The 13470-nt window shown below is 41.2% G+C and overlaps 1 protein-coding gene across 3 annotated transcripts in view; it reads left to right on the forward strand.

The window, feature by feature from the left end:
- Positions 1-301: 301 nt before the first annotated feature.
- LOC140365315 (chemokine-like protein TAFA-1) overlaps positions 302-13470 on the forward strand; it is a 146868-nt gene continuing 133699 nt past the window's right edge. For all 3 annotated transcript variants that reach the window (XM_072451675.1, XM_072451677.1, XM_072451676.1), the window contains exons 1-2: positions 302-426; positions 2138-2273. In XM_072451675.1, the coding sequence (XP_072307776.1) occupies positions 2150-2273 (124 nt within the window). In that variant the 5' untranslated portion in view covers positions 302-426; positions 2138-2149. The remainder of the gene's footprint in view (positions 427-2137; positions 2274-13470) is intronic.

Genomic DNA, 13470 nt, shown 5'->3' on the forward strand with positions numbered 1-13470 from the left:
CCACCACACGCGCACACACAGTCACAGTCTCCGCACAGACAGGGAGCTCACACCGGTGTCAGCGGCGGCAGTGGCGCCTTCTCAATGGGGAGACACGGCCCAGGAGCGACCCATCCGCAGGAGCCGCCCGCCGCGCGCGCCGTCACCGTTAAGTGAAAAGAGCGCATCTTCTCAGCGGTGGGAATAAAGGAGGAAAAGTGACCGCGCCGTGTTGTCCCGTCAGCCCCACTCCAAAGCCCGTGGTCGTCTTAAGGAATTATTGAAAAGCTCGTTTTTTGTCCCCTTCCTTGGATGTTTTGGCTGTGAAGTGAACCCCGATTTCGGAAAAAAAAAAAATGGATGGATTTAGCGGAGAAGATTGAGAGTGCTGGAAAAGGCAAGCGGTGACTGGTGACTGTGACAGCTTATCTTCCTCCCAAGCATCAGGTAAGTGGAGACTTTTGAGGAACACCTATGGGGAGTTTAGGGGGGGAAAGGTGCGGTTTTTGCGGGATGGACATGTGTTTTAATGGCAGCGCTTTACATTACACCGGGACTCTGGCGAAGAACTACGTGCGTGCGCTTTCTGGACGTTAGATAAGTTGAAGAAAGAAAGGTTTAGATTTAGCTGGCACACAATTTGCTTCTAAATTGTGTTACTTTTTGTGTGTGCGTAATGGCGCGTCGCGTGCACGAGGTCGTTGGGGAGCGAAAGGACCTGTAACACTTGGTGCGTGATTTCTCTCACCAATTCTTTCTCCTTTGTCATTCAAATAAGTCACCGAATCCTTATCTTTTTTAATCTTATTTTTCGATCATATATTCCAGATTGCAGTTTTCTTTCACTTGGTCACGCGCATGTCCAACGCGAGGTCAGCGACAGGAAAGAGTTCGGGATGACTCTCTCCCAAAGCTGTCATCGTTGTGTCCAAATTGTAAAACTTGGATGAGTTTTGGGAGTGAAGCTTTGGCTCACATCGGAGCAAAAACATGTAAAGAAAACCCAGAGTGCTGCGTCTCGTTTGTTTTTTTACGCACAGCAGTAATGAAGCTACAAAACTGCATAAATAATCAACCGCTTAATTAAAGACGAGTCCGTCATATCCACATCACGAGACACGTAAACATTTTAATGAATCATGACTGATAGTGGATAATAAGCAGGCATGGGAATTTTCAATGCACCAATAATGATATGCTTAATTTTTGCATAATAAGTTTGATTGTCTCTGAGGGCAGCGGCCTAATCAATCTTGCATAGAGAGAAAGAGAGACAAGAAGTCAGTTTGAGGAACAAGCTTTGGAGCTAAAGTATTCAGCTTTTATCTTGTAACATTGAACTGAAGTTACGTCCCATTTTTGAATTAGGGAAGACACTGTTTTTTGTCTCATAAACAATGCATACAGAAAATAATTTGATTTCTGATAATTGTGTTAGGTGATTGTGACAGTATTGATGATTAAGGTTTTACCATTTACATTTTGACAGTGTTGATATATATATATATATATATATATATATATATATATATATATATATATATATATATATGATATATTGAAATTGTACATCTCTTCACATGTTTTATTCATCTGGTTTGATATATAACACAATTTTTCACAAGCTGGATACAAGACGTGCGCCATATGTCCACAGTGAATACATGGGAGCTGACGATTTTAAAAGCAGATATTTATTACTGCTGCTGTCACAAGACTAACGTTTCAAACTTAATTTTGATACTATGGAATTGGCTCGTTACTTGATACAGATCTTGATACCAAAATGATGATTAAGACAATAGACATAAGGCATAAGGCATCTGTATCATATGTAACATTTGCACATTATCGATGCCGTCTCTAATGCTTTCAAATTGGTTTTAAGGCTTTAAAAGACATGAACTCAGTCAATTTCCGGTCTTTCTGTAACATATTCCAAGCAAAAGGAGCTGAAGTTGACAAAGGCTTTCTTCCACAGCTATGATAGGTCCAAAGGGACAGAGAACAACAGCTGATGGTTTGATACGCGTAGCAATAGTAGCAATAGTAGCAATTCAAGAATACATTCCACTTGATCTGTGGATGTGACCTCTTTAAGACTATTTATATGTTGAATTGTTTGATGGATAAACCCCTCCATCTCTGTCCCCCGCAGTTGTCTCGTGCTATGTCGTGGTTGTTGGCCGCGTGGTTTTGCCTGGGCTGGGTGCTCCTGTGCCAGGCCACCCTCTACCAGACCATCCAGCAGCACCACGTGACCCGGCCCGGTCACACCGAGATCCTCACGCTGGGTAAGTCCGCGCTTGCCTTTTCAGTGCGCTCCGCTTGTGTTTTGGCTCGCACACCCGCTGCAGTACGTCAGAATGATTTAGCACAGTAGTCTTCCAGTAACACGGTGATTTATACCGCTCCCTGTTATTCACGATACAACTACTTGTAATTGCATTCTAGGAAATATCAAGTATGAGTCAATGGCATTCGCATTCATTTGCAGCGGTTCTTTTCTGGGCATAGATGGGCAAAGAGAGAACCCATCGACATTATGTGCAAGTATGGGATATGTTTGTGCGTGGAGAGGGATTTGTAACCCTGGATTTTGCAGGCAGACAGTTAGGAAGAATGCAAGCTGTAGGCATAAATCCCTATTACTGCTCTGTGGTAGCCAGGGGAGCTTTGATCATTGTGGCTTAGGCGGATATGACAATTACAATTCACCCTTTTTGCTCTGGAAATGTTTGGCAATTATGCTTGAAGCCGTGTGCACTGTGGGGGCAAATGGGGAACGCTATAGATGCCGAGGCGGATCTAATTCTGTGATTATGAAGAAAGCTTACCAGCATTGCTTTTGGTGTATGTGGGTTTATGGCGGGAGGAAGTCAAAGGCTTTCTTAAGCTTCTAACAATGAGCATGTTCGCATCTCTGGGAAACAGTGAGGCTTTGACTTGGAGCTAAGCACTTGTTAAACATTGATTGTATCTCTTTCTCAGTCTTTTCCGTGTTGCGTGACAGAGAGTACGGCGAAGTGCAGCTGTAGAAGATGCAGCATCTGATTGTCCAGGCTCACATTATAACATTGATAACACAAAGTAGCATGTCAGACAATTAGATTACTTTGGAGAAAAAAAAATCTTTGCTATGCTAGAAAGTTCTCAAAGTGTTCCAGTGCGGTTAATTGGAACGAGAGGGGTGAGGGATGAGCAACAGAGGGCTGTGGATGAATTTTTTAAAGGCACGCCTTCTAGTTTTGCTGTTTTGTGACTGGTTGGCAAGTCGAGCTTGGTGCCAAAGATGTACAAGGAAGTGCAAGTCTCAGTAAGTGTCTTTTGAATAATGCATCGAGTCCAAAGGGAAGAACAGAGGAATGGAAAACAGACCCCACTGCTGCTAACCATCACTCCGGGACGTATGAAGCGGCGTCACCCATGGCTACGAGGAGTATTTTAGGTTCTCCTGTCATAAGGATCAGCCGACATGTTTACCCCGTTCAGCACGTGCACATCAGAATAGCTCTTCTTCACTAAGGCCATTATGGCGGGGCGTTTTCATGGGGCCCTGGGGGAAACTGGAGCTGCGTTCAGGACACATCAGGTCTGAGAAAGCAGTAAACATAGACTCTGGATGGGATTGTATTTCAGCGTTTATCTGGATCTTTTAAGACACAATCAAATCACAGGAGGGTAATAAAGAGAGCAGAGGTGCAATTTATTTATAGTTTTTGCTATTTTAAAGATAGATAATAACAAAGCCCTTCTTTTGCGAATTTCAACTCATATCCAACTTATCTTACGTCTCAAATTTGTGAAAATATTAAGCCAATCCTGCACAGTCATTGGTGTGAGTGACCTGTGAAGGACCCTCTTCTACATCCAAGAACTGTCCCGTTTGTCTAGGTTCTAACAGCTTGATTGTTGAAAGCTTCTAAAAGTTCACACATTTCCTCACTTTAACCTACTTTAAGGGATGTGAAGATGATTAGGTTGTTTTCCATGTGATTATTCAGGTCACAATATCATCCTAAGTGCTAAAAAATATAATCGTGACCATTTTAGAAGCACTATTTCATTTTCATTAGACTTTTCTGATTTATCTGATTTCATAAAGCTGTTCACAAGGAATAGAAATATGTTTACACAATGGGTATAACATGAAATAAAATAAAGATTTCCCTTCTGTTTGGTCACATTCTCAGTACTTGTGAATAATTGTAGATAATAATAACAGTTGCCATCCCTACCTACAATATGTGGCAATAATATACCATAGTAAGTCTACATTTAAATGAGTTTCTTTTAGATATCGGTTGTGCAACATCAAATTCATCGAACTCCAAATTTGAAGATTGCTGCATTTCATATTATGAGTATAATGAAGTATCAATACTAGATTTAAGTGAAAACAACTCATAACATATCTTTCTGCAGCTCTGTGATTGTACAATTTACGGCATTTCATGTTTTAAGAGGATTAGGCAGACATCAATCTTACTGCGTGGCGTCAACCGATCTGACCAGAACAGCCTTCTTGGAATTGAAATGCTGTGATGAATATTTGAATTAGAATTGATTTTATAATTTGAGCAGCGCTCTGGTTTCATTGAGGCCAGAACGCTTAGATATAAATAGATAGAGCAATGTAGGACACGGTGAAAAAAGAAAGACATGTTTTGCTTTGGTTTTTAATGCTTTGTTGTTTTTTATAATTAGCTGCATTGGCTGTTGCAAATGGATAATAAAAAGATGTGATGGAGCATCTGGCTCACAGTAAATTAAGTTGTAAAATGTGTGATGAAGCATGGTTTTTAAAATAGAAAAGGAACTTTGAAATAATGCTTTCATTTATCCGTTCTGACACTGAAATTGATTGCACCCTAAATTGCCTCATGACAAGGCATCTAGGCATCTACCCCGGGAACGCTGAAGTGACACGCTGGGGGGGGTGGAAAGAAGAAGCGTTTCTAGTCAAACGCCCATAGTTTGTAAGAAAAGTTGTTCCGAAATAGATTTGTGTCGCCGCGGTTGGTTGCCGTGTCACCCAGCTGCCTGTCAGATGGTGCAGAAATGGTCCCATGCAGATTAACATACACTCAAGGGGGGATATACTTATTACTTTATGTGCACTAGCATCTTATTGCAATATCAGCAAATGGATTATTGCCTATATAGCATCTGCATAGATGATTATTCAGTGCTGCTGCGTTAAATGCAGCAGCATATGTCTACTTTTGCCCACCCATTCCTCCAATTAGTCAGCGTTCATCATATTCTGGGTTGGAATTACAGAAAAAAAGACTTGATTAAAAAGGATTTGAGTAGAAACCTCTTCTGTAATCTCCTAAACAAGAGTTTAACATAACTGCTGCAACAATTACTCAGCTAATTGTGACCAATCAACTATAAAAATCAACCAACTATTACACATACAAAATTATGTCTTCAAAATAAAATAACAAAACCAGTCACATTATCAAATCAAAATGTCAAAAAAGAATAAGCAATTGTGGATTTTTATGAATATTACACTTTATTTGTTAAATATGTATCCATCTACAAGCCTTCAGTTTATTGATAATCTATTTTAAAAGTCTCAGTGTACAATATAAATAATGATTTGACCAATCGAAAAAAAAAATATCCCTGATTAGTCGACTGCTAAATAATTGTTTACCCCTTGTATGAAGTTGTGTTTTTATATACAATTATAATTTTCACTTTTTGTGCAATACTTAAGTCTCAACAATATATTTTAGCACATATTATCCTGAGACATTAAAATATCATCTGAATATCGTTATGGAGATAATGCAAAAAAATATTGAGATATGAATTATTGCCAATATTGTGTTCAAAACTTGATATTAAAAATAAAACTGTGAAATAAGTAGTTAATTAGAATTTTGCCTCTGTTCCTGTTGACTATATATTCAATGATGCTGTATAATATAACATTCCCTGTATATTGCGTAGCCTTGCATCGCGTTCACTTTTCTCTGTGGCGTCAAATCGGTGCAACCAAAACTAAAAGCAGGGATTGACTTGCTTAGTCAGACAGAAGCTTCTCTCTCCCCCTTTTTGCCCCACGAGCCTCCGCTTCCTCACGTACAGCCCCCGTGCCCTCCTTGTGTCCTGCTACTGTGGCTGGATGATTGATGACGGCCTAAATTTCGGGGCCGCCAATTCGGGTCTCTCAAGGAATAATCCAGTACGCTGACAGATGAGGCGAATGCGACATGACGAGCTGCCAGACTCCGCACCTGCCCACGTAGCCGGCATAAGTCAACACGGCTCGGCGCGGGCTGGACACAAACCAGGGCATTTGTGACAGCAGACAGCACTGGACGGCACCATCCAGTCCGCACAAGCTGCTCACTGCTTCTACAGCCCTTTGTAAATATGCTCTGGCGCACAGATTACCGCCGCCCACATTTTTCAGCAAGGCAATCAATTCACAACGCCTCAGTGATCAATACTTGTCATGTAGTTGAATAACTAAAGCTTAAGATAATTTTAAGTGAGAGGAAACAGAAACAAAATGGCAGCAAGGGGTGAGATCACAGCACCAAGGCCAAAGGAAGGAATATTCCATTGTATGACATTTGTTTATCTCCATTGAGCAAAGCAGGTGACGCCACCAGGCCAAGTAAAAGGTCAGATTTGTGGTGAGGTTTCCACGCTCACTGTAGAATGCATGTTTTACCAATGTATCTTTAACAGTAAAAATCCCTTCAATGTAGTAAATTTAAGATAGATACATTCATGTAATTATGTGGAACTTATTGAATAAATGCATGCCCTGTGACTAAAGGGTTTTAATGCAAAAAGAATAAAATTGCCCAAAAATAATAGATAATAATAGGGAAGAGAATATCTGGTAAAGACATGGAAGGTGAAGGTAAAAGTGGGGCCCGTGGTCATCGGAGCACTCGGGACAGTGACCCCCAAACTGGAGGAGTGACCACAGCAGATCCTTGGAAAAACATCTGACATCTCAGTCCAGAAATGTGCAGTGATAGATTAGAAACAGTCTACCATACTCTTTGGGCCATAGAGCGCTCCTGAATAAAAGCTGCGTCTATGAAATGTACACATATAGTATATTACACAGTAGTGATGCAGCAATTGTCTTTTGAACCGGGGGTCTCATATCGCACCCGCGGTCCGCTGCTGCACTGCGGGTCTAATTAGACTAATTTCTCTGTGAATATGACTTTGATTGTAATGAAACACACAGCATTTTGAAGCTTAAGATGTAGAAAACACGACATGTATCCTGTGCTTCCACTGTCCACTGACGTCTTCTACAGTGTGTCAAACACTTGCACTTCCTGTTAGAGTGCCCCCCGGTGGCCCTTAGCTAGTAAACATTTATAAATTAGACGCTCTGTTGTATTGGCTGCAGAGTTCAAAGCATGGGGGAAAAGTAGCTGCTTAAAGTCAGAAAAATACGGTATATTCACTCCCAAAACTTCATTATATGTTTTTGATTATGTTGTCTCTTAAACAGTAAATGCTCATGATCTAAATTATACACTTTTTTGACAAATACAATCTTTGGTCAGCTAAAACTATCGACCAAACGACGACCAAACGACGTAAAGCCCACAGCCTATTGTCAAATGTTTCCCCCAATGTTCATGCTAATCTTTTATTTATCGTTTTACCTGTCCAGAAAGACCAATGGTAACAACAGGACGGTTACACATATTTCCAGGTCACTTAGGGATCATCTCAAAATGGGTTGAAGCCATTGTGGCAGTAATTGTTTTGAAATGCTAAAAAAGTCTCTCAGCAACGAGCATTAGACCAACATCAGGCGGCGGGTACGGCACGGAGCACGGGGAGTGCGTACGGGGGAGCACGGTGTACCGCGGCCCGTGCGCACGGTGCGTTGTGATCACGGCGCGCAGTGGCCCGTGCGAGGGAGCACCCGCCCCGCTCCCCACGCTGGCCACGGCGCGCCATGGACCATGTGGATTGAGTAAACAAACATGCGCAACAGGAGACATTATTTGGAGAATTCATAACTTCTACTGATAAACATACCAAAGGATGTTCAGGGACTAGAGGTGAGCAGGGTCTATCAAGCTACTATCGTTTTATCAACGCGTTAACATTTTATGTGAAGCCAGTCTTTCGTCTTTTGAGGGGGGAGGGGGTCCAGAGAGAGACGGAAAAAATTACGTCTTTTCAGCTTCAACCCATTTTGAGAAGATCCCTTACTTCATATAAGGTTGAACTACTGTAAGAAATAAACTGACTAACATACGAAAACACACAACGAAAAGGAAAAAAACAACAACCCTGTGGCTAATTTGGCCCAACTATCCATGTCTCATTAACTCGTAATGTTTAATCTCAATTGATGGGATGGCTTTTAATAAACTTGCTCAATGTGCCATGATGTTTCTATGGCCTGGAAAAGTCTTTGAGGTGGAAGCAAACATGTAATTATTGTGATTATCTGAGACGCATCACACAGTCAAACAAGAGCACAATAAGCACTAATAGAGGGGAAATTAATGGCACTTTGGAGCCTTATGTATTATGTATATAATGATGAATAATTAAACAGCTAGTGCGTGGTTTGATGAAAACTTTTAAGCGTGCAGCATCGCAAATAAAAGGACAATGTTGCAACGTGGATTAAACAAAACATTACGACCACTTGCAGGCAAATTTGGTTAAGAGTACCCAGGATTTTTCTATATCACTGTCCCTGTTACTGTTCCCTATGTTAGAAGCCAGTGAACAATTTCTAGATCATGTGGGACATTCATGGACGTTGAACAATCTCAAATAAGTGCAGAGCAGTAGCCTCAGTAGCCACGAACCTCAAATGCAGGACAATACATGACTAATTAAACATGAATCAATCAATCCATCAATCAAAATTAAAGTAGGAGTTAGTTAAGGACGAGGGAACATTGTTAAAACATGTCTGAAAGCTCATAAAAGTCAATTTGACACAATATGTCCCCTTCAAGGTAGGCGGATACTTGATTGTCTGCTTAGATAGCGCGAGGGAAACGTGTTCAGGAGCACTGCGTGACAACATCGCAGCTCCAGGGACAATTTTATAGATATTGAGCTTGATTAATGGAGCACGTGAGGATTAACCTGCACGTTTCAATCATTCCACTGCACATACTGAATAATGCACGCCAGCTAATCTTCAGGAAACGTACACCTGACAAACAAGCTGGCTCAAATTTGTAAAAAAATCTCCTCGGGAACGACGTTGGGGATGCCTCCTGCGCCCGATTGTTTGTTGTAAAGAAATATTGTATGTTTCTCTTGATCAAAATGACCTTCAGTGGAGTGGGAAACCAAAACCAATCCTTCAGAGAGATCGTGCTTTTGATTATAAAAGTTGAGACCTGGGAAGGAAGACAAATGCAAGCTGCCTTTCCAAACTTAAGTCTTTTCATTTGTTAGGTGTAGAACCATCCATCCAGTTGGAATTTACTAACATCCTTCTGCAGGTTTGTTTGTGGCTTGTTGTGATAAAATGTGAATATATGAGTATATTTCTGTGATGTATTTTATCTGCATAATAGTGATATTTTATCTGCATCATTAGTCTAAGAGAAGAACGGGTGTGTGACAGCATTTGTTTGTGAAGGGGTCGTAAAGATGGGCCAAAGGATGTTTACCCTAGGGGGGGGGGGTGATAACCCAGAGGAGTCTGGGTAATGTTTACCCAAGGCTTGATCTCTACGGAAAAATACCAAGTGCCTTGATGTGAGGCTGACCAATGAGAAATGTGACCCGCCTATTCCAGAATATCTAATAAAACCAACCAGCATGGGAAAAAACGGTGTGAGACGCGGGGGTGAGACGCAGGAGGGTCAGCCAGGCTCCTTACAACGGCCTGGCTGACACAGTCCCCGCGTTTTCTCTCAAGCTTGCCATACAAATGTCTGATGTTTCTGTGTCGTTTCATATTCTAGGTTGAATTGTGTTCTCAATGTGTTAAGGAATAGCATCGGTGTATGTCTGATTCCATGACACTTGTTTACACCCTCGTTAAACTGTGGGGACTAATTAGCCTGGGGATTGATGGCGAAAGCAAACGCACTGAAATTACAGTCGCTTGAACGAACGTTGCCTCTCGATCGAATCTTTCAAAGTTGTTAAAGAGAGAGTTGAGTTGGTTGATTACGGCTCAGGCAATTTGCCGAATGACCTTCCAGCTCTCATCCCCGTTTCATGTTACACCGTCCTACCCAGTCAAGCAGACGCATAAGAAGAAAAAGAAAAGAGAACGTTATAAAAACAATGAAATAAAATTGGCCGGCAAACTCAATGGTGTCATGGCTTTTTACCATTCATATTCATGCTCTGTTAATGGTTCAGATCTATGTCAGCACTATTAAAACAAGGTGAAATGTGTTCTCTATGGTCAGTTAAGTCAGTCTCATGGACACAATTCAATTACATTTCTTATATTTATTTATTTTTGGCTTTTTCAAGTCTTTTGCCCCAGTATACAGTCATATTGTACAGCTCTTACAGTCAAAATCAGACTGCTGTGACTCTTAGCATTTAATTATAGCTTTATTCATGTTATTTATTTATCCGTGAAACAGTAGGTTCGCTGTTGGCAGACTAATATTTTGTTAAATAAACTCTGCTCTGGCTTTGAAGGTTGTGAACAGTACTTATAAACTCATCGCTATGAATAATTACAACGCTCCAAATGCATAAAAGCGAGCAATACATCCGGACCACTGCAAACTGCTTGAAATGAACTTGAGTGAAGAGAGTATAGACATTCAGCAAAAGGTTGAGGCCAGGACCAAACCCACACTCAAGCACACTCATACTCTTATACACGGGACAGTTGTGGACATCGGGAGCGTGATCCTGATGCGTTCCTCTACTTTGACATTGTCTCTGAGGCCATAAGTGTGTGGTCATTGGCCGCTCTGTTTCTACTCCTCACCTCACCCCGTCTCCCCTCGTCTCCCCTCGTCTTCTCTTGTCTCTATCAGCCCTCAGACCATTTGTCATGGATCAGATGAGACAATTTGTCATGGATTAGTGCACTTAAATGTCTGTGCGATAGCGGAAGCAGTCAGTGGAAAAGCTTAGGAATCCTATTACACTGCGCTTTATGGCCGGCCAGAGGAAAGAGGGGGATTGAGCGTGAATTGGCACTCGTCTCCTGTTTCTTTATATTGGCCTCCACACTTAATCAGATATTCACTTAGAGGTGAGCCGCAGCACATCTACTAAGTTGTGTGGTAAATCTAGACTGGTTTGCTTTTACAAGGTTCATTGGAGTTTTTAATAGAGTTGAACCGACGGAACTGTGGAGTTTTAGTCAAGTTTTGTTTTTGTATTGGGCCCGTTTTTTTTTTATACCTCTGCCATGACCTTATGGTGTATAATGCATATTTGCCAAACTGTGCAAGATCATTCCAATCAAAATTCCTGTTTAAATGGACGCAACTAAGACTAAAAGTACCATAATTTCCTCCAAAAACGACAAAACATTCTGTATTATTCTGCATGAAAACTGCTAACCCCATAGTTTAGATCTGCACAAACATACATACATAATACATAGCTTGTCAGGTCATACTTCAATCTTCATATCAACACATTTTAAATGTGAACTTTGAACAGAATCCAATTATCAAAACACAAATCTAAGAGCGACCGCAGTTCTTGTGAGAAAAACTGCAATTACGGTAGATATTTTTTTCTCCTATCTCGTTCAGCTCTAACTACATCAAGTCATTTTTCTCTCTCCAGCCACAACCAGCGCATTTTATTCAGGCTAAACAACTAGAATAGAGTGATTATTGGCCGGTCTTTACAGTATCAGCATCTTAATCGCTCCAAGGCCGTAGGAGCGCTCGCTCCAGCCGGCCTGTGTTAAGACGTCTCATCGCGTGCAAGAGCCAGGTAATTGTGATGTGGCACAGCTTACTGCGTGGCATAATTTAAAACGTCCGTGGGGGACGAATGTTACTCATGGAGTGTTTTGTTTGCAGTGGACTGTCCTGGCGACTCATTTCCCCACTGGCTGACAAACTCCGTCTTAAGCATTTGACTAATTTACTCGGCCAACCTTTTCATTTGGCTCCCACGTAAAACAAAGCAGGCTGTTTGTCATGTAGGTGCTGGCGAGGTAATTATAATGTCATGTTGGTTTCTAAATGCAAGCGGGTGGCACAACGACAACGGATTATTGAAATTGTGCATTCTGCAATTGGCTTGACTTAATCTTTTTTAGTAAAGTCGTTCCAAGCCCCATTCGTCATTTTCGATAAGTAGTAGTAGGAGTAGTGTTTTTCGTTTCTATATTTACATTGGTTGGCCTATACATTGCATTTCAGTGTGAAGAAAGGATTTGCATGTTAGTATAGAGTGTAGCAGCAAGATTTACCAGTTCATTTGATCTATTTTTTTGAATAAACAGAGAAAAAAACAAAACAAAACAACAACTCCAGCTCCAGGCAATTTGTCAAAAATGTCAAATTCTTAATCACATATCACTTTTTGTTTGAGTCGGACCACAATTTAGATTTTATCACGATTAATGTGAACTTAATATTGTTATAGTGCATTGGTAGCTAAATTAATTTGCTTTGTTTGAAAATCTACGCTATTTTGAAATTGGTTTGAAGAGATAATTTGTCAATCATGAGTTGACGATATGACAAAAATAGCATAACGTCACAGTTGTACTCACCATAAACCCCCCAATTGCGCCACCAGGTATATTTTTTAAATCGTCTGGTGCATAAAAATGTTATGTAGCAAAAAATAAACTCACAAGTCTTGAATCAGACCTTTAAAGTTCCTTTACCTTTCCATTTTTGCTGAATTGATAGGTTACAAGGTTTATGCAGGCTTCCATTTGGTTTAAAATGTCTGCCACGTGTCAAAAAAAGACAAACAAAAAAAAAGACTGAAAATCTGTCTGCATTTTCCAGCGGCGTTGCTCTGTCAGCATGAGCACAGGTCTATTTGTCTTGTGGACCCCGCTGTGCCTCAGCCCATATTGTGTTGTTTTAACCCAGATGGCACTTCCTCCAATAATCACAGGGAGATTTCAATTTTGCTCTGTTGCTGCTCGACAATTGTGCACTTAAAGGTGTCAGTCTCTTGCACTGTTAGCCCCCAGATTGGTGACAGACTGTTGAAAATCGAGCGGCACAATTAGTATCTGTCGACTGTGCCATGTATCTTCATTTGTGGTGTAGGCAGAGCTGGTGTCAAGCTGAATGCACATGGCCGGGTGCCCTGGGGGGCCCGCTGTGTGCCAGCTCGCAGAGGATGAAGAATGAGGGGACACCCGGACATCCCTGTGGCACGCCTGACCACTCTCACTGTCTCAGGTTTACTTTGGTCTCACCTGATGCCTCTGCTGGACAGTACACTGGACAGTAACGTCTCAGTACGAACATTTTAAACTCAATTTTGATACAAAGGAATGATCTTGATACTTGATAATGATTTCATTACAACAATGATAAT

The sequence above is a fragment of the Eucyclogobius newberryi genome, unplaced genomic scaffold (assembly GCF_026437365.1).
Source record: "Eucyclogobius newberryi isolate DKJ021-1_F unplaced genomic scaffold, fEucNew1.0.hap1 SCAF_19, whole genome shotgun sequence".
Taxonomy (NCBI): domain Eukaryota; kingdom Metazoa; phylum Chordata; class Actinopteri; order Gobiiformes; family Gobiidae; genus Eucyclogobius; species Eucyclogobius newberryi.